This window comes from Lissotriton helveticus, chromosome 2_2 (assembly GCF_964261635.1).
Source record: "Lissotriton helveticus chromosome 2_2, aLisHel1.1, whole genome shotgun sequence".
In the NCBI taxonomy this organism is placed as follows: Eukaryota; Metazoa; Chordata; class Amphibia; order Caudata; family Salamandridae; genus Lissotriton; species Lissotriton helveticus.
In genome coordinates, this window is record NC_136060.1 from 167,793,982 (window position 1) to 167,819,208 (window position 25,227).

The 25,227-nt window shown below is 45.6% G+C and overlaps 1 protein-coding gene across 6 annotated transcripts in view; it reads left to right on the forward strand.

The window, feature by feature from the left end:
- The window catches only part of ATP8A1 (ATPase phospholipid transporting 8A1), a 1,103,292-nt gene that overhangs the window by 466,354 nt on the left and 611,711 nt on the right, over positions 1–25,227 (forward strand). For all 6 annotated transcript variants that reach the window (XM_078678248.1, XM_078678246.1, XM_078678250.1 and 3 more), the window contains 2 exons: positions 5,695–5,767; positions 18,584–18,689. In XM_078678248.1, coding sequence (XP_078534374.1) covers positions 5,695–5,767; positions 18,584–18,689 — 179 coding nt within the window. The remainder of the gene's footprint in view (positions 1–5,694; positions 5,768–18,583; positions 18,690–25,227) is intronic.

Genomic DNA, 25,227 nt, shown 5'->3' on the forward strand with positions numbered 1-25,227 from the left:
GAAGGCCAAGACTTCACTTTTAATGGGGTAAATATCAAATCAAACAGCTTCACGAATTGGAATTCCTGTAATGTAATTTATGTGATACAGTGTCCCTGTGGATATATTTACATAGGACAAACAACTCAGAAAGCATGCACCAGGATATGCCAACATCGAAGTTGTGTCCGCTGCAAAACGCCCAATGCATCCCTGGTGGAACATTTCTCAAGTCAAGGACATAATGAAAACTATATCAAATGGGCTATCATCAATCCAATCAAACCTCCCCCTAGGGGCGCGGACATTGGCAGCCTACTAAACAAAGAGGAGCTTAAATGGATTTTGTGCACTCAAAGTATAACAAATGGCTTGAATAGGACTGAGGACTGGACAACGCTTCTGTAAAATCATAACCTGCGTTTTTTCTGAACATATGTGGTTACTTTATACATGTTTTTACCACCCTGCGGTTTTCTGAACATACGTGGTTACTTTAAACATGTTTTCACCACTTTGCGAGAAGTATTGTTATGCACTATGCTGTCTTCTATACTTATGTGCCACACTGTACTTTGTGAATATGTTCCCCCAGATAATGTTTCATGTAATTTTAAGTTCCCTCACAGCGTAATTTGTGAATTAGTTCCCTCTGAGGGTATTACATTTTTAAGAATGCCTGCTCTTTCACTCACTCGCGATCCACACCCAAAATGGCCGCCGGCGTGCTAACCACCCACTTCCTGTATGTCTACGCTCTATTCACCCTTCACTTCACGATCACAGTGGTTAATTGCACTCCCCCACTGGCTGAGCCCAGATCCCCTTGAGCCACCGTGCAGAGGAATTGCGATTCACAGACCGGCCAATACACGGCATCGACCGTTTCTTTTTACCACTCTGCACTGACCGCTTGCTTCCGAGGACTCCCAGCCTTCCGGCACAGCCTGGTCTTTCCAATCCTAAGGTATGTCCGGTTCCACATCCGCTGTATTTTCCACCCAAAGCGATACAAAAGGGGATGATGGACGGAGCATTTGAGCAAATCAAACACTCACCCCCAGTCAACTGATCTGGGTTTAATCCATCACCATTCTTTAGCTCACTCAGCCACCCCAGTTCAAACATGGCCATATGCAAATCAGTCTGACCCTGTGCCTTATGGGAACAGTCCAGCCCGAACTGCCAAGCCATGTCTTCCCTAGACCGGAAACAGCATCCTGGGACCGGTTTCGGATTCATAATCCTCATCAGCCAGGCTATCTTGAATCCAGTGGCCAAGTGAGCAAGGGACTCACGTCTGAGCATACCCTGCCACACTTAGGGCGAACAAAGCGATACAAAAGGGGATGATGGACGGAGCGTCCATCATCCCTTTTGTATCGTTTTATATCGCTTTGTTCGCCCTAAGTGTGGCAGGGTATGCTCAGACGTGAGTCCCTTGCTCACTTGGCCACTGGATTCAAGATAGCCTGGCTGATGAGGATTATGAATCCGAAACCGGTCCCAGGATGCTTGTTTCCGGTCCAGGGAAGACATGGCTTGGCAGTTCGGGCTGGACTGTTCCCATGAGGCACAGGGTCAGACTGATTTGCATATGGCCATGTCTGAACTGGGGTGGCTGAGTGAGCTAAAGAATGGTGATGGATTAAACCCAGATCAGTTGACTGGGGGTGAGTGTTTGATTTGCTCAAACGCTCCGTCCATCATCCCCTTTTGTATCGCTTTGTTCGCCCTAAGTGTGGCAGGGTATGCTCAGACGTGAGTCCCTTGCTCACTTGGCCACTGGATTCAAGATAGCCTGGCTGATGAGGAGTTTGAATCCGAAACCGGTCCCAGGATGCTTGTTTCCGGTCCAGGGAAGACATGGCTTGGCAGTTCGGGCTGGACTGTTCCCATGAGGCACAGGGTCAGACTGATTTGCATATGGCCATGTCTGAACTGGGGTGGCTGAGTGAGCTAAAGAATGGTGATGGATTAAACCCAGATCAGTTGACTGGGGGGGAGTATTTGATTTGCTCAAACGCTCCGTCCATCATCCCCTTTTGTATCGCTTTGTTCGCCCTAAGTGTGGCAGGGTATGCTCAGACGTGAGTCCCTTGCTCACTTGGCCACTGGATTCAAGATAGCCTTGCTGATGAGGATTATGAATCCGAAACCGGTCCCAGGATGCTTGTTTCCGGTCCAGGGAAGACATGGCTTGGCAGTTCGGGCTGGACTGTTCCCATGAGGCACAGGGTCAGACTGATTTGCATATGGCCATGTCTGAATTGGGGTGGCTGAGTGAGCTAAAGAATGGTGATGGATTAAACCCAGATCAGTTGACTGGGGGTGAGTGTTTGATTTGCTCAAACGCTCCGTCCATCATCCCCTTTTGTATCGTATTTTCCACCCAGCCATTTCTAGTACCCTGGCTTCAGCCTCGTTTATCTTCCGTTTCGGGGAACCGGCTATCCAGCCATAAACCCAGTCGAGCTCCTTTGAGCAATAGACAAGGTAATTTGCTGCCGTTTTCTTCGGGCAATTTCTGCACGTTATCTCCCGGTTGCCTCACTCCATCCTTTCTCCCTCAGAACCCTGCAATAATCGGAATTGGAACTGTTCCCCTCCTGGACCATTGAGCCACCCGGCCCAACATCGATTGGTAATTCATACCCCTGTGCGCTGAACGCACCCCCTTCCCTCCTGGTTCGGCATGTTATCGTCGCATCCAGCGTTTTCACCCTAGAGTGGCATGTTTTCCTCACTACACTCCACTCAAGCTACCTTGCATTGGCCAATTCACACCACCCGTGATTGTGCTCCCCGCACTCGGCATCTTCCTCGGCATTTCCACAAACACCAGTGCAAATTGCTATTGACCTCAATACACACTAAGCAGGTTCATACAACCACCGCTTTATTATCATTAAACCTGAATGTTGCCTTGATTCTTATCGGTTAAATCACGGTACTCACGGTTTCATCTCCCACACTCGGCTTCTATTTCTTTTCTTTTTACCCCCACGCACACTTGTGCAATTTGTTCTTATTGTACTTCGTGCATCCAACCAATAATTTTGTATGTAAGGTCAGAGTGAATGAGGCTTTCTCCCCACGTTTACCTTGCAGTATCACCAAATATGTCCTATATATGACCTGCAAACACAGGACGTTATAATTGACATGCTGTACGACTACCAGTTTGTAATTCTCTATTATAACCATCCAACTTTTTTTCCCCCTTTTTTCCCCCATTTCTTTGTGTTAAGTATATTGTTGGTGTTGTACATATTGTTTATCTCAGGCTTACAGTATCACCGTCCTGAAGATGATCCCAGTAACTTCTTGAATGGGATCGAAATGTCGTCGACCTTAAAAAAACAGCGTGCACACAAATAATTGTATTTTAATGTGTCATGTCTGTTGCTACATATCATGCTTGTCGCATTAAGTATAATTATGAACAAGCAACCTTTCTGTTTTGCCTGAATGTTTTGAATTTTGTTTTGGTTTCTCCGTGATTGTTTGTTTAAATTGTCACCTTGTCACACCTGTTTGTGTATTGCCTTGGATACAGGACTGTATCCGACTGAACATTGCAACTGTCCCGTGACAGAAAATTCATTTATTTGTATTACATTCTCTATCCAGCTGGATAGATCATATAGATTCCACTGTGTTCTATATTTATCGTCTGTCTTTTAATTGGTTGCTTTAACAAGGACCATTGTTCTATACAATTTACTAAAGCTAAACCAGCATCTGTGAAAGCATGCAGGACAGCCAAGTGTGCTACCCTTCTTTTATTTGCATTATCCTGTTCCTGTAAAGCTGATCCCACTGGTCAACACGCTTTGCACTTCTTGTTTGCTTGAAACATAGTCTTGCATATGCACTCTCCCCCTTTTCAATGTTTTTGAGGGTCTTCAATCGTGTTTCATAGCAGTGGGGAAGAAGAGGAAATAGAATGACAATGTAATGAGAAATTGCCTTCTTGGTGATTCTTATATTTAGTTATTGCTCATAGTGACCTCTTGCAATTTGAAACGTCTGTGGTGTAAGAAGGCCTTGTTGGTGTCCATAATAAAGCCATGACACAAGCAAGTTGCAGGACCTTTGCACCACCGAGCCCTTCGCAATGTTTTTATAGGCAGAGTTTGCACCCTTCTTGCATTTGGAAAATATTATAGTTCCGATAAAACAAAGATGACTTTCACTTGATGTCTTTCCCGGTCTTAATTCTTCCTTCTTCCTTGACTCAAGAGATCCCACAACAATTCCACGTTAAGCTGGTCCTGTGGTTTAATCTGACTCAAACCACTGACCTACAACGGGTTACAGTGACGGATATCGCGTCCGCCAAAATATAAATCCCAGACATAATGGGATTTATATTTCAGCAGACGGGTGTCCATTACCAATGTGACGGAGTTATCTGTCCGCCGAGTTATAAATCAGGCCCTAAGTGTTTGTGGCTTACAGGGACAATGATGCCAGGAGAGCAGCTTCTAAGGCCAAATAGATACCATCATGAATCACCCATTACTGACATCCGTGTAGAGCCCAAACAACGTCTGGTGTTGGGCTCATTCAGCAAGTGTTAATGTGGTGTGCCTTTTAAAGATACGTATTGGCTGACTATGTGGCTAACTGACATGCATTCTGCTACATTTAGGTCTGAGGCTTCCTCTTGGAAAGATGAAAGGTTGGCTTCTTCTTGTCACATATGACGTTGGAATTTATGTGTGCTTGCACCACTCTGGTAAAACATCGATGGAAGCCATTTCGGATTTTGTTACTTAGTGGCAGGGATACCCAAAGGTTAAATATAGTCACAAGCCTAGTGAATAAGAGCAATTTAGGACCTGATTACGATGCAGCAGGAAATGGATCCGGTCAATGGTCGGAGCCTTTCCGACCTCATCGTAATATGCCGCTCAGATTCCTTTCCGACCGCCTCATTACGATGGAGGCAGTCGGAAAGGAATCTGAACTGTCATTCTGACTGGCTTCGGACACGCTCTGAGAGCTCGTCTGCCAGTGGGAATGTGGCCAGTATTCCCAAGGGCGGCTCTTTCCGCCTGTGGGATTACGATGTCTGGTTTCGGCAGCCTTTACCAGCAGAGCCCCCTTGGGGGCACAGCCTCTAGTTGAAGGCCGAGAGGTGCCCCCCTGTCGATCCCTGCAACCTGTGGCAGGCACCTCAAGGTTTAACTGCACCTCCTATTTTACAGTGGGATCATGAATTCTGGCCGGAGAAAACTCCACCGACATCGTAATCAGGGCCTTAGTGTATCGAAAAAGAACTATAACATTTTTGCATGATGTGTTGAATCCTACCATTTAGGTTTTTCATATATATTCTGTTGGCTGGCTGTTCAGTGGTTATTCTCCAGCACACTTGTTGTGGGCATGGGTACATCCAACACCTCCTTTTCATGTTTACCTTAAAAACACTATCTGGGACGCATCACCTGAAATTCAGATCGTTCGTGGGTGTGGATTTGTAGAGGAAATATGATGTAGGTTGAACTTTTGCAAGTGGCTTTTTATTTCTCATTTGTAAGGGCTACGGTGAAAATTGGGTCCTCGGAGCTCAATTCTCTAAATGCAAAATTCTGAAATCTAGTAGATGCGAGATTCAAATATTTGAGAGAATTAAAAATGGAATAAAAGCTATTGAGTAAAGTTCAAGAAGTACATATTCCTTTTTGTTTCTATTTTTTTTCTTAGGCATGGATCTCAGTTTGTTGAACAAGAAGGTTTTAATGATTCGTCATTGCTGGAAAATCTTCAAAGCAATCATGTAAGTGGTGTCCTAATAATTCTCTGTTACAATATTTTGCAAAAGTAACAGAAGTTGTAATTCTGTGAGGTTCTTACAAGGTGTTGTTCAAAGGAAAATAACATTGTCCAAAATATTTTTTGTTATTTACCTCATATCATGCTGTCAAAAGATATGTGAAAATAGAAATCATTAGTTTGCATTAAAATTTAATAAAACAATATTTTTATAAATATTTTTTTTAAGTTAGCCTAACTTTTTTACTCTTCCCAATACTGTACCTTAGGGAGATCTCCAGCCCGATAATTAAAAAGTATTGTAAGCGATGTATAGAATTAATTGCAAGTAATTTAATTATATTTTTTATAAAAAAAGTAATGTTATATTAAGGTTTTTTTTGCAACAAGTTATTAAACTATTTTCAAGTTTTATTTTTAGGTCCCTACCTCCATTATTATCTATGGGAGGGTGTTGCACCACAAATGGTTGGCCATGTATGGTGCTGGATGTGCTCCAGCTCAGCAGTGGAGTATTATTACTATTGTTGCAGGTCTTTTCTGGCTGTGGTAACTTTGGAAGTGTAGTTTGTAAATGGCAATCGGCTTACTAATTTGTGGGTTTGGTGCATGTCCCTGCCTAAACGTCTTCCTTACGCTTCCAAGATTCCTACTTACTCCTCTTTAAACTCCTCCCATTTAATTGGAAGTATGCTCCTTTTTCCAGCCTCCTCCTTGGTCCCATTCCCATTTACTACTAAGTTGTAAACTTGCATGTGTGATGTTCTCCCCATAGAAAAGATTGAAGAGGTGGAGATTTACACTTGTAAGTTTGTGGATTTCGTTTTGTAGTAAGTACTACTGTAGTACTACTTTATGTATTTCAAAATGCAGTTTGTGATTCAAACCCAGTACCTGTAGTACATGTGTAACAGCAAGCGCAAAATAATATATTTGTATGTAGAGTCCAGTAGTTGTTCCAAAATCAAAAGCCATGCAACACGAAACAATGGGAAGTCAAACCGATTAATCGGTGGGGTTCAGTAGACCAGGACGTAAGCTGTCTTCACAATTTCCCTCGAAAGAGCCTCTGTTGAGTTCAAGTAGGTAGGTCTTCTATATGCATAGCTCTTTTTTGGCAATCCAGCCCCCGTCCCTCTTATAAATATCTCCAGAATTGTATCCTGGGCTGAAAGTGGTCAGAAGAGAAATTGGGTTGTTGGTTGAAGGGGGTAAAACTCTGCTCAAGTAGGATCCACAATCCATGTCAGGGTGAAGTCACAAGCAAAGCCTAAATTAACCTGTGCTCAACCCTGTGGTAGATTGATACAGAGCAGTCAGGCTTAACTAGCAATGTGTAAAGTATCTAATAGAGACTTCTAGCCGCATATTCCTTACCTTAGAATTAACCCCAGGTGTCAGACTTGATCCTGAAGTTTTTTCATTAGCAGTACCCCTGCATGCTAGTAGGTTGCGTTGATTGGCTCCACTTGATGTCTTCTGCACCGGCAGTGACATCTGCGGTGCCTATGTAGGTGCCACTCATGTGCTCTGACATCAGTTCTTTTCTTTCTGCACCAGGCTGCGCAGATAGGGGAAGAGCTATACCGTAGCAAATTTTTTACTAGGTTTGTTCGATGTTTTGTCAAAGTCTTTTTTGAGGTTTTCCTCCTGGTGTGGCCTGGATGTCATCCAGAAAGGCCGGCTTCAGTCCCAGCGGTGCCTGTCACTGACAGATGTCAATGACGGACCTGCACCTTGTATGCCTCTGGTGGCTCAAGTGGGATCATGATGCGAAGGTCTGCTCCGACTGCCGTGCCATGCACCTGAAGACCTTAAGGAAGTGCTCTCTCAAGCTTATGGTGGCTAGATGTGCACCACCGCTGCCACCTCTGCCCAATTGAAAGTGTTCGATGAGGCCATGCACTTCATCTCTGGGTGGCCCTTTTCCCTCTGGCGCACCTTCGGGCCCTGCAGGTTCGAGAGGGGCTCCTACTGGATCCATACCAGTCAAGCCCCAGTTAACCCCTGATAGATCCGAATCGGCCTTAGTCGGACCACCTTAACCTTCCCCGATGCTGATCCTGAGACTGATGCTCCCGGTGCCACTGGCGTCACCATCCCCATTCTCATCACCAACTCCTACACGGAGCCGGAGGGGCATCGCCCGATGCTGTCTCCAGCACTGAGTTGAGCTTTGCTTATCAAGCCAGAGCTTGAGCCCTATTCTTATGGGGTAGGACTCTGGGAGGGTTGGAAGGGGTCGCTGCACATTGAAGAATACCAGCCTTACGAAGAACAGAATTTGGACAGGAGTGAGGATCAGGTTGAAGCCAGTGGACTGGATACTTCTCCAGATACTGGTGTGCTTTCTCTCGGTACTGTGGCTACTAAGGAGGAAGTATCATTTGCGATGGTGGTGGGAAGGGCAGTTGAGATCCTGGACCTTAGCCTGCCTTCAGTGGTAGTCAAGACTAGCTTCTTGACAGAAGGGCTTCAGCTGGGAGTGTCCTCATCAGAAACACTTCTCCCTTTCAATGAGGCACTTTCTGGTGTCCTCATTGAGACTCCTGTGAACAGGACAATTGCACGCATGTGTCGCCCCGCCCCTCCAGACCCAAATTTCCTCACCCAACACCCTACCCCAGATAGCATGATGGTCCAAGTCTCCATGTCCCACGTAAATCCTGGCACATATTCTACCACACCCCTGGACAGGGAATCCAAAAGGCTGAAAATCTTGGTAACAAGATGTTTACTTCCGCCGACCTGGCACTGTGGTCTATGAACACAGTGTGGCTTTTAAAAACGTTATTCCCTGCTCTGTGGGATACGGTTATGCAGGTGCTGGAAATGGTCCCGGAGGTTGACCGGCCCATTCTCTCTCAGGCTTTTGCCAATGGGAAGGACGCAGCGAACTTCACCATCTGTTATGCACTTGACACCACTGACTCACTAGGCAGAGTGGTTTCGTCGACAGTAGCCCGTTGAAGCCACACCTGGTTGAACACTACTGTCTTTTCTTGGGTTGTCGAGTCATCACTCAAGGACATGCCCTTTGATGGCTCACATCTCTATAGAGACAATGCGTATACAGCACTGGAGTGCTTTAGGCACAGCACGGATACGGCCAGGTCCTTGGGCCTTTCTATGCCCTCTTGTTACCCTCAATCCACCTTTTGCTTCTTTTGTGGCAATGGAAGGGGTGCACAACTGAGTCTATACCCGCCCAGCCACTGCGGTGTACAAGCTTATTCCCCTATGCATGGCCGCAGATGCAGTTCCTACCGAGCCCATGAGTCGGGTGGACATTGGTCGTGTCAGTCTACCACCTCCGTGCAGCCGCAGCCTTCAAAAAAATGTAATGTAATGTAAAAATCACTTATATAGCGCAAAAACTGTCACCCTACGGGTATCCTGGCGCTTTTAGAAATGGTGATGGTCAGCACGTTACCAGCCCGTAATAGGCAGTGAGAGAACTAGTTTTCCATCCTAGGAAACAACCAGGTTTTCAGATTCTTTCTGAAACAGGTCCATGAACTGGCCTGTCTGATGGTCTGGGGCAGATCATTCCATAATCGTGCAGCCGCCACCCCAAAGGCTCTGCCCGCATTCTGGTTTTCCTAAACCTAGAGATCTTGATCAGGTTTGCGTTCGAGGAGCGAAACTGTCTTTTTGGATTATGCCATATAAACCTCTCCTGCAGTGGAATAGGGCCCTCCTCATGTGCCGCTTTATACACAATGCAGAGAGATTTAAAGCAGATTCTCTCTTTGATGGGCAACCAGTGTAGGTCCCTTAAGGCTAGACTTGTAGAAGACCTTTGTTGCCTATTTAGCGCCAGCTTAGCTGCCATAGACTGGACTCTCTGCAAGCTCTGTAAGATGTATTGTGGGGCACCCAAATACAGAGTGTTGCAGTAGTCCAGTCTGCTGAGTATTACGCTCCTCACTACCAGTGAGTGGGTTTCTATAGGCAGGAAAGAAAGAATCTGTCGCAGCATCCGCAACAGAGAGAAGCAGACGCTGACAGTTTTATTAGCCTGAGATTCCATTTGGAGACTCCCATCCACTAATACCCCCAAGTTACGCACCGTTTTCGCGGGGACAAGGGGATCCTCTTCAGGGGTAAGCCTTAAACTCTGGAATCGATCTTAGCTGTAAGCTAGAGGGAGTAGGGCAGAATATCACCTCTGTCTTCCCCCCATTAAATTGTAGGGAGTTACGTTTGAGCCAGCTTACTGTCTGGCACATGCACTCCTGGAACTTATCCATGGACACCACCTGTTTCCCTTCTAGGGAAAACACCAATTGGGTGTTGTCCGCTTAGTTGATCAATTCAATTCCAAAGGACTTGACCAGGGTAAGCAGAGGGCGCAGGTAGATGTTGAACAAGATGGGGCTTATCGCAGACCCCTGCGGCACCCCATGGTGTACTGGGGACTTACTAGACTCAAACGGCTGCATTGTCACCTCCTGTTGTCTCCCTGATAGATAGGAGTGCAGCCACTGCAGGGCTCGTCCTTTGACCCCTAAGCCAGTCAGTCTTTCTGCCAGTATAGTATGGTTCACCGTATCAAACGCGGCTGACATATCTAATAACACCAGCACTGACCGGTCTCCATTGTCAGCCCGCATCCTTAAATTGTCCATAACGGTGACCAGGGCAGTCTCCGTGCTATGGCCCGGACGGAAGCCAAATTGATCCCTGTCTAGGAGATGGTTGTCCTCTAAGTAGCCAGACAAAATCTTGCTAACTATTTTCTCCAAGATCTTAATTGGGTACGGTAGCAGAGAGATAGGTCTATAATTAGCCGGAACTCCAGGGTCCAGGGAAGGCTTTTTGAGTAGAGGAGTGACTACTGCCTGTTTCCAGGCCTCTGGTACCACGCCTGCTGCCAAGGACTGGTTACAGATTGTCCGCAGCCAAGGGAGAGTTTCCCCGTCCGAAGACCTTCCAGACTCTAGGCGGGAAGGGGTCCCGGGGGGAGCCCGAAGTGATATTTTGGGCTACACTGATGAAATGCTCTTCAGATGGAGCCTGGAAAAGTTCCAGGGTGGAAGCTGCTCCAGGCCCTTCCTCTGCTGACTCCAATGGATCACTCCTATTATTAATATTACCAGACCAGAGAGTGCCCACAATTTTTGCGATTTTGTCCTCAAAGTGTGCGGCAATCGTGTCACAGAGTTCCTGTGTGTTGACCACCTTGTTGCTGGTACATGCTGGCTGGGACAGGTCTTTGACGATTTTAAAGAGGGATTTTGTGCTGTTTGGCGCACGCAGAATAGAGTTGGCGTAAAAGTCTGCCTTAGCCTTTACTATCGACTCCTTATATTTGGTCTGAGCTATTTTCAGCTCTATTCTGTCCCTCTCCAGATATGCCCTACTCCATCTTCTCTCTGCCTTCTTGCAGGTCAGTCGTAAGGCTCTCAGTTCCCCACTGTACCAGGGGCAGAGACTTTTTTCCTGTTTTTAATCTTCTTGATAGGGATTATCCCGTCCAGAGCGCTGACTATATAGGCACAATATGCCTGATAATTTTCGTCAACAGATCTGTCCGGGACGAAGAGATCGTGATTCTGGGAAGTCAGGCATATCTTATTTTTGACTAATTTAGTCCACTCCCTACCCTTTCTATAAGATGTTCCATGAGTGTTGTTGTCCCCCCACCGGGTTAATAATATATGAAAGTTGATTGAGGAGTGGTCCGACCAACTTTGAGGTACTATCCCCACTAATTCAGTCTCATCCTGGTTGGCGAATAGGAGATCTAGGATATGTCCTCCTAGGTGCGTGGGTCTATGAACCAGTTGGAATAGATTGAGGTTTTCACACGTTTGCTTTAGGTCTCTCAGGTGGTTGCCTAGGGTCCGATTTTCTCACAAATTGAAATCCCCTAATAGGATCATCCTAGAGTGGGTTAGGGTCAGCTCGGTAATGGTGTCAAGTAGTGTTTGATACTGCGTATCCGACCCTAGGGGCCTATAGCAGACCATTCCCGTTATGAGCCTCCCTTTGTTCTCTTGGAGTGAGAAACCCAACAGTTTTATCCCGGTGACTGCCTCTATCTCGAGAGGCGCAAAGTCCCATTTTTCCTTATATAATACCCGAAGTCCTCCTCCTCTGCCCGTCTCCCTAGGTTTGTGGAACATTTTATATCCCTCCGGGCAAGCAAGGCCTAGTTCCACCAGGCAACCTGGTCGAGTCCAGGTTTCCGTGAGAAAAAGAGCATCCAGGTCCAGATCCTCTACCATGTTGGAAACCTCCAAATAGTGTTTAGTCAGGGACCTACAATTCATCAGTCCACAGTTTAATGAGTTTGGACGCCCCCCCCTTCTGGGCTAGGTGTTGGATGTTCCCCTCCTTCTCCCTCTCACCAATACTGAGCAAACCCTCCTAGTCTGCCCACTTATCTGCAAGAACACCCAGTTGGCGGCATGATTCGCCATCACCTACCCGCTGGCAGTCCATAACATCAAACAGGTGGGTTTTGCAGATTGTCTGAAGAGGCTACTCCATCCCCTTCGAGACACCCTTTCCTCCATGCCACCTTCTTACAACAGGATGATGGAGGACCACCTTTCTCTTCTCCGCCAGGAAGTGATGGCTCCTCTTGCCAAAGGAGTTATAGAGAGAGTGTCCACACCAGAAGTAGATCGTGGTTGCTATTCCCGCTAATTTCTAATGCCCAAGAAGGACAGAGGCCTTCGACCTAACCTTGACCTGCACTCTCCCAAGTTCTTCCTCAAGAAAGAGATATTTAACATGCTTAGTCTGGCACAGGTCCTGTCTGCCCTAGACTCGGGAGACTGGATGGTAGCATTGGACTGGCAAGATGTATACTTCCACATTCCCTTCCTGCCTGCCCACAGGCGTTACCTGGGGTTCATGGTAGGCCAAAAGCATTTCCAGTTTGCCGTGCTCCCTTTTGGCCTCACCAGTGCCCCTCAGGTGTTCACCAGCTCATTTGCGTAGATCGGGGGTGCGAGTCTTCCCCTTTCTTGATGACTGGCTTGTTCCAGGTTATCTCCCACCTCCAGACTACGGTGGGCCTCCTGCATTTGCTGGGGTTCCCTATCAACGTGCCAGTGTAACACCTAACTCCTTGTCAGATGCTCGTTTTCATCTGAGCTGATCTGGAAACAGTGCCGTTTCTGACTTATCCTCCCAAACGGTGAGTCCATGATATTCAGGCTATGATGCTGATGTTTCAGCCTCCAACCTGCATTTCGGGGAGGCTGACTCTGAGGGTGCTGGGCCTCATTGCCTCCTGCATCCTGCTAGTGACACATGCCTGTTGGCATATGCGGGCTCTTGAGTGGGACCTGAAGTTCCAATGGGCACAGCATCAAGTAAATCTCTCTGACATGGCCCATCTCAAAAGGAACTGCAAAGGACCTGCGGTGGTGGCTTACAATCCGCGATTGGGTCAGTGGCAGACCCCTCTCCCTTCCCTAACTAGATTTGACATTAGTGATGCCACTCCTAGGATGGGGTGGCCATCTGGGAGATATGGAGATCAGAGGGCTCTGATCTCTGGTGGAATCCGGACTCCACATCAACCTGTTGGATCACTGAGCGGTCTGATCGGCATTGAAAGCCTTTCTACCCTCAATTCGGGGAAAACTAGTGCAGGTTTTCATGGACAACATCAACGCCTTGTGGCACTGCAACAAACGGGGCGGGTGGGGGTGTTGACCATTTGTCTAGGGGACATGGCTGGAATGTTGGGGAATTTCCCGGGTGGTTCAACACATGGTGGGGCTCTTTGAATGCCAGGGAGGACAAACTCAGTCGACGATGCCTAGTAATTCATATGTGGGATCTGCATCCGTAGGTTGTGCAAGGTCTCTCTCAGCAGTGCAGAGAGACTTGGTTAGATCTATTTGCCACAGACGAGAATACACAATGTCAGCAGTTCTGTGTGCTGGAGGCAGCTCTCTCTCAAAGACACTTTTCACCTCAAATGGAGCTCGTGCCTCCTGTATGTATTTCTGCCCATACTACGGTACTTCTGCCCAGAGTTCTCAAGAAGATCAGGAACGACCAGTCCCAAGTCATCCCTGTGGCTCCGGATTGGGCACAGAGAGTCTGGTATCCTGAGCTACTGAGCATGGCAATCAGTTCTCCGGTTTTCCACACAAACCTGCTTAATGCTCCACTTTCTTGTGTGGAGATTGAGCGGCGACAGTTGACAGCTTTCGACCTTCTGCCCGAAGCCTGTAATGTTATCTTGGCAGCCTGGCGGCCCTCTACCAAGTCGGTTTACGCCTGATGTTGGGCTACATTTGTGGCATGGTGTTCTGTAGGACACATGGACCCACTTTCCTCAGCTCTTTCTGAGGTGTTCTTGCTTGTTCTTTGCCTTGCCCAGGAGGGCTCTTCTCTGGGTACTGTTAAGGAATACCTTTCTAAAACTCTGCCTTCCTTCAGTTGCCTGATCAACCTTCACTTTTCCAATCTCCTATTGTACATAGGTTTAAAAAAAGGTTTGCAGCATAGGTTCCCTCCTGCTCCTTTTGTTATGACCCAGTGGGATCTCAGTCTTGTCCTCACCTTCCTTATGTACGCTGCCTTTGAGCCTCTACCCAATTGTCCACTCAGGCCCTCACTATCAAGACAGCCTTTGCCGTGGCGATAACATTTGCCCGAGGGGGTCAGTGAGCTTCAGGCCTTGTCCTCCAACCCGCCTGATATGAACATCTATCCAAACAAGTTTGTGCTTTGTACAAGGGCATTTTTTCTTCCGATTTTGGTCACCCCATTTCATAAAGTCCAAACCATCACTATGCCTACATTTTACGCTCCGTCTCATCTCTCCAAGGGAGAGGGGCAATTCCACAGTCTGGACTCAAAAAGAGTGTTGTCGTTCTACGTTGACAGCACACAAGAGTCCCAGGTGGAAGACCAACTCTTCATGGGGTATGTTGGTGCGAAGAAGGGAAAGGCTGTACTGAAAACCACCATCTCTCAATGGATCATACTCTGTGTCAAAATCTGCTACCCATTGGCTAAGAAGCAACCCCCTGAGGTTTTGCACGCTCATTCCATCAGAGCAAAAGCTGATACCACTGCGTTAGCACGCGGAGTTCCGGTCCTGGACTTCTGCCAGACAGCAACGAGGGCCTCATTGCACACGTTTACTATACATTACTGTGTGGACAGTTGGGTCCGTAGCAATGGGAACTTTGCCTGTTCGGTCCTGCAGGACTTCCTCGCCTGAAATAGGTCCACAGGCCCATCTCAAGGGAAGTATTGCTTGATGATCTATTCTAAGGTAAGGAATCAGTGGCTAGAAGTCTCTGTCAGATGAACAAGTTACTTACCTCCGGTAGCGCCTTATTTCGTAGAGACTCTGTTTAACGTCAGAATCCTTACCAACCCACATTCTCCCTCCTCTGCAAATGGATTTCAGAGCCCTGGTTTTCCACACAGTTGGTCCATGTACTTCGTGGCTCTGTTCTAGTGGCGTGGAAAGTCGCAAAAAGTAACTGAGGGGCCCTTCGATCCCGAACAACTTACACGCATTGCAGTCAGCTTCTTTATGGTCGGGTGAAAGGCACAGGTTGCACATGAGGTGTTGATCGATGTGTGGATATTTTGAGTGGCACAGCGGGAAGAATCAAAACGGTGTACGTTCCATTAGAAGCGCATCTTTGAAGTAGGCGGTGACACGCGGGAAGTTAGGCCAGAGAACTCACCTAGAGGGCACCTATATAGGTACAGTAACGTCACTTTCGGCGTAGATGATGCCAAGTGAGCAGGCATACTTCCAACATAAAAAGTTCCACATGCAGTCTGATGCTTGGAGATAATTCCAAGGTGAGGCATCTGCTGCTGGATAGACTCTCTACCAGATAAGGCGTTACAGAAGGTAACTTGTTCATTTGTGCAACACTTCAAACAGTAACACAGTGGGTCCAACACCAGATTTTGGAAAAAATAGATTAATCTTCAATAAATAAAAAAGGCCGAAACAACAAACATCCGATCAGTAGAGCCGAAGATCATCAATTTGAAAGATTTCAGCGAAAATAGCACCAAACAGCACAAAGTGCCAACTGTATATCTGGTTGCACCGGACCAGAACAGAGTCACAAGATCAGGCCAACCATAATGGAGTGCGGCCCGGCTACAGGGACCCAGTCAGGTGTTCTGAACAGGTGTTAAATCCTGGTTGCAGAGTGTTATGAGGTCCCTCGCTGAGGATGCACCGCGGAGCTGAGAGGATGCGTTCCGAGGAGCTGCGAAGCTGCTATACAAGCACCTGAATCTTCGTAGAGGCAATTGACAAGTGATTTGCAATGCGAAGGCCTGCATAGGGAAAGCTTTGCACAGGCGGCAGTTCCGATGCGAGCTGCTAGGTCGGTGCAGGTTGTTTACACTGAGAAAACCCTGCAGCAAGGGCAATGCATCATTTCTGCTTGGGATTGCGCCGTACAGCAGAGGAGATGCGTTGATGCTGCTGGGTCAACAGATTGGCTGGCAGAGCACCTTCAGGCCCACTTCCAACGGTCCAGGACTGAGCTGGCACAGCTTGGCAGGGTAGGACTCACAGATGGCAGAGTCTGGTTGCTGGGTTCAAGGTTGTTGGAGCCTTCTGCCTCTGACACTCAAGTCAGGAGGCTAACCAACTAGCCCCTGGAGCCACTCTGGGGTCCTAGGTTCAACAGATGCAGGTCCAGTTCTTCTCAACTAGGCAAGAGGGCAGCTAACAGCAGGTCAGCAAAGCAGGGAAGCAGTACTTCGGAGCTTCACATTTTGGCAGAGTGGAAGTCCTTTCACCAGCACAGCCGTCCTTGTTCCTGGCAGAGTATTTACAGTGTAATGAAGAGTTGGTGTCTGAGGTCCAATATTTATACCTGGGCTTTCCTTTGAAGTGGGAGAAGTTTCTAGACTGTTCCATTTGTAGTGCATAGGTTTCCTGCCTTTCCTTGCCTTGGTTTTGGACTAACTAAGAGGCTGTGCACAGCCCTTTGTATGGATGCAGGTCACAGCATATTCAAGAGTAAGTAGCATATTCAAGTGTCAGTTGGGCTGTGCCCAGCTCCTCCCTCCCATCCTGCCAGTGATGGCCTATCCAGGGACACCTATGCTCACTATTGTTTGTGGCTGTCTAGAAGGAATACAGAAACCCCAACTGCCAGCTATTCCCGGTCGTGACTCAGAGACAGGATATAGGCACTTAGAGGTTAAGGCAGGAAAATGCTTATTGTCTAAAAGTGGTATTTTCAAAACTATAATTTAAAATCTGACTTTACCATAAGAGAGGATTTTTCATTACTATTCCAAAGACACCAAACATAAACTAGTTATCTGTTTCCATTTGGAAGTTGCAGCTTATTAAATGTAGTAAGGTAGCTTCAATTTTATCCTGTGGGAGAGATAGGCCTTCAGTAGTAAAAAATGAATTTAAGTGTTTTTCACTTCCAGGACATATAATACTAAAACATGCATGTCCAACTTTTTAAAACACTGCACCCTGATCTCTGGGCTGCCCTGTGCCCATCCCAGGGGTGACTTACATGTATTAAAAAGGATGGTTTGGGCCTGGCAAAAGGTTTATTTTGCTAGGTTGAAATGGCAGTTAAAAATTGCATGCACAGACTGCAATGGCAGACCCGAGACATATTTAAAGGGCTACTTAAGTGGGTGGCGCAATCAGTGTTGCTGGCCCACTACTAACATTTAATTTAGAGGACCTGGGCACATGTAGTGCCACTTTTGTAGGAATGTATAAGTAAACTAAATATGTAATTTGGGGGTAGGCCAATGTTACCATGTTTTAAGGAGTCGGCACATGCACTGGTTAGCAGTGGTAAAGTACACAGAGTCCTAAGGCCAGCAAAAACGAGATCAGCAAAAATAGGAGAGGTGAAGTCAAAAAGTTTGGGGAATACTCTAAGACTAATTGGTCTAACAAACCTTATTTCATACCTAGTTTGAGTTCGGTTTCAAAACACTGCTTCCCTCAGTATGCGTCACCTACCTCCTATGTTTTCTCACTCTATTAATCAGTGGATTCAGGTAGAATAATTGATGGGAGAGAAAGAGAAATGTTGTTATTTTGCTGGATGCTCCTTTTCTTCTGTGTGAAATAACCTGGCATCATGCAATAAAAACGTGGCCTGGTGTTTGTGGCCGGGAAGAGATATATATTCTCCAAACTACTTTTTAGTAGGCAACATTTTAAAGTATTTAAGTTTGGTTTTCTTTACTGGAGGAAACTATACCAGTTTAGCGATGCATGGAGAACCATTGCTCATCAGAAGGCCATGTAAGAGTGTGGTTACCTAATCACTTGCTCAGAATTTAATCACAGAAAGTTCCAAGTACTCCAAGACAGTATTGCTCAAGTTATCAGTTTCAGAAGGAGGAAAACCTTAGTGAGCAAAGATGTGAGCCTCTGACCTTACCAGTTCGCAGTAGTGGACGTGTTAATCCATTACGCAGTCTTGGTGGTTGCGCATTAAGCACCCATAAAACGCTCTATATCTGATAGAGACATCTAGCTGCAGATTCCTTAATTTAGAATAACCCCAGGCGTGGGGGTATTTTAAGTTAAGGAATCTGCGGCTAGGCTGTGTCTCTACCTGATACATCGTTACCGAAGGTAAATAACTCGTCCATCATTAGTTTGTTGCTTACTCATTGTGTTTACTTTATTATGTGTGAGTCTGATGCATTTGGAACATGGCACATACATCTATAAAATGGTAATGTTCCCCAGTGTGGATTGGAAATAGGATGTTATGTGATTTAAAATTTTCATATGAATTTTTGATTTCTAAGATGCTCGTTTAGCGCCTATAATAGTGAAGAACCTTTATTTTTGTTTCAGCCAACTGCCCCAGTGATTTGTGAGTTTTTAACAATGATGGCAGTTTGTCATACTGCAGTACCAGAACGAGACGGCGACAACATCATTTATCAAGCTGCATCGCCAGGTAATGTATTTTGTGCTGTAGGTAAACTCAATATTTCAAACATATTCTCTGAAGTAACAAGTTAATATTCTTTAGGGGTCTTTTCCACGGGTTGAGATTTGTCGACCCTTTAAAATGCATACGTTTGGGAAAGAAAAATTTCAGCTTGCATTTATTGCCCTTTTTCTAAGAAACTCCTTACACCACTGCAACACTTGGGCAGCAGGCCATTTATGTCAAGGCTGCCTTTGTTGAGATCGATAGGGCGATTCTTTACCCAATCATCCTATAGTTGCCTTCTTCACGCCTCAATATTTTTTTTTTATATCAAGCACAGCCACTGAAGTTTCTTGGCGCCGATAAGGTTGTTAGTATGAGATATGATATATAAAGCTCTAGTGTAAGATAACTAAAACCGAACTTCAAGATTATAAATTGAAAAGATAGGTTTTCATAGAATTTCTAAATCGAAATAGAGAAGATTGGCAGTGCATATTTAGAGTGTTACAGAGTCTTGCTGCTGCAATAGCAAAATATTTATCTCCTAAAGTATGTGTTTATAATCTGGGAATTTGAAGCAGAAATTTATGTTCTGAACACAAATATCTTACTGTTTTGAAGTAGGTATTATTTTTGCAAAAATTATATAGATGGATTTATGCACAGTAGTCGTCGTTTTAAAGATCACCATTTTCCAGACAGGAAGTCAATGTAATTTCTTTAAGGTGGGCGAAATGGAGTCATGTTTTCATACCCCCCCCAAAAGTCTGACTGCTGCAGTTTGAATAAGTTGGACCTGCAAGATCTTTTTTGTGTATTTGTGGGGGAGAGGGAGGAACTGACAAAGTATATCATTCTCATTATATATTTAAGATTGAATCAAAGCATTGATCATAAGTGAAAAAAACATGTTTTACTTATACATGAAACAGCGATACAAGGATTCAAAGATTTGACTCTACACGAATGCCAAAGTGCTAATTAGCTCGTCCCAGTGTCAAAAAGACATGAGGTTGGTTTTCTGTTAATAGCACATTTCACATATGGTCCTTTTCAGTCTACTGGGATCAAGGCCGGCACCTCTTGGGCATTCCTTAAAGTTAGGCTCCATAGAATCCATTGACCTTCTATGAAGCATTGAATGTATGGAAGATTTGCATGACATATCTATAAATAGATTGGGCAAGAGACTGCTATCTTGGGCCTTGTGACCTCTATATTTATTTCTGTCATGTTTTTATTGGTGCTTTCTGTAGGAATGATATTTGTGGTATGCCAGGTATGTGTGCACCATGTGAGCGAGTTTGAGTGTTTGTTTGGGAGGTAATATATAATCATTAGGCAGGCTGTTGTCTTCTTTGCTACTGTGGTCTTTATACCCCTGTATTCCCTGCCTTTACATGGATTTGACCAGGAGCCCTCTTCTTTTCTGATGAGTACTCCATCATACATCCGGTCTACTGGGCTTCAAGGCATGGAACAATATAGGCATTACGAACCTGGGAGACATTTGGCAGGAAACCCACATCAGGTCAGATCTTCAGGCTCAATATGCTCACTCTAAGACCCCAGTTCCATAAATATTTGCAACTCCGACATGCCCTTGCCATATATAAAGACAGAATTGAAGGGCTTCCCGGATACAAACCCATGGAAACTAAGGTGCTAATGGGTAAACTTGGTAAGGGTGAAGTCTCATACATATACCATACTCTAATTGCCAATGTTCCCGATGTCCTTACCCCCATGAGGAGGCAATGGGAGGGCTGGGTTGGCCCCCTGGACGACCTCGACTTGTGATGTTACACAGTTCCTTACACATTTTGTAGGACTGTGGATTGGATCAACAAAACATAATAATACAGGGACTGAGTCTTCTTACATCATCAGTAAATGTTGGTCTGCCTAGCTCACAGTACCTCATCTAAACTCCTAAACCTCTAGAGTTATAGATGCTGTTGGCAACCTTGAACCTTTATACCCAAGATATTAGTGGAAACAGATCTAACCCTTTCATATTTCACTTGTGCATGCCCAAGGTTTGACACAGAGAAGAGACAATAATTAATTTTCAAATGTTTATTGAAAAGATCTAATCCTTCTAATTAACACATAAACTGCAATTATTCACAAATGAGATGCATCATTGTTATAAGGCTTATTAAAATGGTGAAACAAAACGGTTAATTTGATCACGTTGATAATTCCAAATATTACTCCAATCTATCACTAATAGCCCTATACTAGCAAGAGCATTCTGGGAGTACTTTTCTGCTAGACCCAGCTGGAATGATCTAACCCCACTACTTGGTGTAATGTTTCAGATAGCCAGCCTCAATATATTAATGAATGCACTCTGCCTTGGTGTGTAAGTCCACACATTCCTCTGCCTGGTCAACTTTATTCCTTCTTAAAATGTATGTTGGGGCTGTAGAGCTGACTCTCATTCACAGCTCTCTGCAGCATCCATAATAACAATTGCTTGAAGTGCCTCTTGCCTGAATTCAAAATGGGCGCTACTTAAATTATAAAACACCTGCCGTATCTCATTCTGAAAGAGATGCAGAAAATCAGCTTTATTTAGTCTGGCCCCACGTGAAGTTTCGATATCCTCCAGACTCAGGCAAATCCAGCTGCATTTCTTACATAGTGCCTATCTCACTTCATTGAAATTATGGCATGCGGGTAAATTGCTCAGCCCTAGCTGTTTCCGCTGCTCTACCACAGACGCCTACTTTTTCCACATGACCTGGCAATGGCCATTGATAACGACTTACTGGTGACAGATAACTAGCTCCTGGATTCTGGGTCTGGGCTACCCTCTTGAATTGACGCCCAAACACTCTCTTGTAGGAATATTGGGCAACCGTATAAATACCAGGGGGGAGAGGTACCTCATTGGCATGGACACGATAGATAAAAGAGATATAGCGTGGAAATGCAAAACAACCGTGTAGGAAGGTGGAATCTGACTATATGGTTACCCCCTACGGCCGGGGCAGCATTCCACCCTTCTAGAGGGAAAAGACATGTAAGTTACTGCTTTACCTGTTTAAAGTTAAACAGAGCCTCAGCATCACAAAATGGATGCTGCTGCCACAGACACGAGTCTGACCTCCTGTTGCTGAGGGAAACTCCGTCAGGGGAGTCCTGGACAATAGGTTTCCTGTCCAGGGAGGTGCCAGCACCTCCCCAGACAGGGGTTTTGTGTATTGGGGCAGGGAGGGCTGCATTCAGTGAATGCATCTAGACACTGCCTGGGGCACACAAGGTGTTCCATGCATAGCCCGGTTCAAACCAGTTGCTGGGGCACTCCAGCCCCAGCTCTGGCACAAAACTGGACAAAGGGAAAGGGGTGTAACCACCCTCTTCGCAGGTCCACCCATAGGAGGGACCTAGTCAGGTAATCCAGCCCCCATTCTTAGTATAAGTATAGGAGCTGTGTCCCCAGGACTTTAGATTATCCTGAACGAATCTTTGAAATACATATCTTGAACCTTCGACATTCCATTCTGACTGGAAGACGGAAGACATCTCCCTTGTGGTCAAGGAGTGACCACCCTGTGCAAACAGGCACCAACAGCAACTTCGCCGGTCTGCAGTTTAAAGGTTCCCGTCGGAACCCACAGACTCTGCGACTCAAGAACTGAACTTCCAGACTTCTCTGACCCCGAGCCACATCCACAGCAAAGCTTTGACCCGTGGCGGACACGAGAGACGTGGGACCGGATATCTTAGACATCCTACATTTTGCTACCTGCACTCCTCTCCTGAAGCCTCAGTAAGTTGTGCATTGGGGTACGAGAAGCCCCAGCCCCGAGCACCATTTGCACCGAAGCCCAGGCCCCCACACTCCGCGAGTGTCCTGTGGGCCCTGCCTTTGCATTTGAGCTCGATGCGTCTTCCCGGTTCCTTGCCCGTTGGCTAGTGAGCCCCCCGAAGACGCCATCTTGAATTTACTTTGCTTTTCTGGTTGCTCCAGGCTTGCTCCAGTTTCCCTGAAAAGGAGAAGCGCCACAGACCTTGCTGGTCTGCAACAGAGCCAATCTCGACATCCTGCGTGGGTTGCGGTTGCCTAGGCTTGTTGGGTCCAATCCGGATACCGACACCGCAGTCATCTAGATCCATCGTGGGACAGCTCGAATCCAGCGCCTGGTCAGCTTCGATGCCTCCTGGACCTCGTGGCTGAAGAGACAAACTCACCTTCTTCACCTTCAAGCACCCAACATCGCCTGATTCCTTCCTGGTATCTTCCTGGTCACTGGCTAGTGACCCAGACTCTGTCCCCTCTGCTTTCAGGTTCTTCACATCAACCGATCCACCCTTGGAACCACCCGGACACTATTCCTCTAGTCGCCTGCAGCACTTCTTTGCAGCTCTCCATAGAAAACGATGACGAAACCCGACGCGAAAAGACACCTATGCACCCGGCTTCCCTGGGTGAGGTAACACGAGTACTCCGGTGCTCCCGTGGGTCTTGACTCTCGAAGTGTCCTAGTTTATAAGGGTTCCATCCTAGTCCATCCGGAAGTGTCCTTAAATTGCATATTTATAACTTCTTCGTTTCCCATAGAAAGTCAATGGTAACCCGTGTCTGTGTTTAGACACTGCACGCGTCTCCAGTGGACCTCCTACTTCCTATCCTTTGGTTGTTTAGTGTAGTCCCAGTGATTCCACAGGCCCCAGGCCAGCTTTCTAATTCTCACGTGGAACTTATACCACTTTCTTGGTATATGGTTTGTGAGGCCCCTAGGGCTTAACGTATACTGTGCAACTTATCCTATATTAACTGTGTGACTTGTATTGTATTTTTACCTCTGACCTCATAAAGAGTGCAGAGGGGTTGTGTTTAGATTACATACATATATATTTGATATATACCTTGTGTGGTGTCCTTTTATTTGGTATTCAAGGGATTATATATGGTAAAATAACTTGCTTATCTCACCTACTAAAGTCTTAGCCTGAAGACTTCTGGTTCATGCTACCACTAGGATAGCTTTCTATAAGGTTCACTTTACAACCACTATCAATAAGGGTCGATTAGACTGGTGCAAGGTGCCCACTAGAACTAGTGTACATCATATGCCAGGGTAACTGATCACAAACCAGCCCATCACTGTTAGCTGTATGGTGATCAGGAATGGACTGGTGTGCAAAACTAGAAGAATCCATTTACAGAGCGAGCGGATGCCCTGTAAACATGAGCGGATTTGAGGCAAATAGTGGGACTATTATGGACCCAGGTCTCTGTTCCTTGATATTTGATTATATCATCTCCTATTGAATAAGAGATGATGCCTTCGGGCGTTTTTGTGAGAAGCTTTTTTTGTATTGTAAACACAAATAAAATAGTTTATTAAATGCTTTCTAAAACTAACTTCGGCATTCAAACCATGACAAAAATATTGTGCAATGGAAATTACTGAAGAAGAATTGGAATACCTTTGCTTTGGCCAAAACTAACTCCCACAGGTTCTCCTCTTTGGTACAGCAGTTGTCCGACTGTCCTGTAATATAAGACTGTGGATTTTTCTAGAGCCCGTATTCCTATCTTGGTTCCTCTCATGGTGCAATTTCTAGATTTTTCTAGAAATATAGAGGTCAGTTTTCTAGATGCCCTGGTGCTGAGTACTTAGCCAGTGCACCCACTTGAATCAGGCAACCGGTTGTACTACAACCATTCCATAACCCACTGCAATATTTGAGCGATATTTGCTTTAGGTAATAATCAATCCCATAATACATTGCAGGTATATTTAGTAGAATCCCAAACCCTCTTTCATTAAAGGATTACACATTCAAGAATTCTAGAACTCGAGGGCTACATATTAAATATTTATTTAAAATCATACTCCTGGTCTTGTGCACACAACATTAATTGTAGCCACATTAAAGACAAATAAAATGGCTGCAGCAACGTTCACCAAAAGTGTAAATAAGAGGAGCTACTCTAAAATGCTTGCAGTGATAAATCTATAGTAATCCTGTTCTCATTTTGCTACTTCTAAGCGCTAATGGCATTTTAGCCAAGCAGAAAAAAAAACAATTTGAATTTCAGAGATAGTACACAACTGAATACCTTTTTGCACAATAGCTTTTATGTGTAATGCAGAGGCAAGGTCTCCTATTCTAGTCTCACTATGCCTGCTGCACTGATAAGTCATAAAGCAAAGGCTAAATGCCTCCTGTCCCGGTAGCCATTAATTGGGGCCGGGGACATAATTCTATGTGTCCTGTCCCAGTGTCAAGACTCCCCTCTACCCTTCACTCTTTGTGCTCGACTTGTGTGAAATAACCTCATTGTCAGAAACTCCTAAGACAAACGATTACAGAAAGTACCCTTTCAAATATTTTCATCCTACAAGATTGTGTTATTTTGAAATAGTAACAATAGACAAGACACATAGTTGTGAACCATCTAGAAACTCTTGCAAATCAACAATAAGCTAATGTGAAAAGAAGCAGTCCACATTCAAAGTAAACACTCCAAATAGATTCATGTAAGCTTGATTATCACACTACAGAACATAAAAATGTAAACTAAATATGCGTCCTA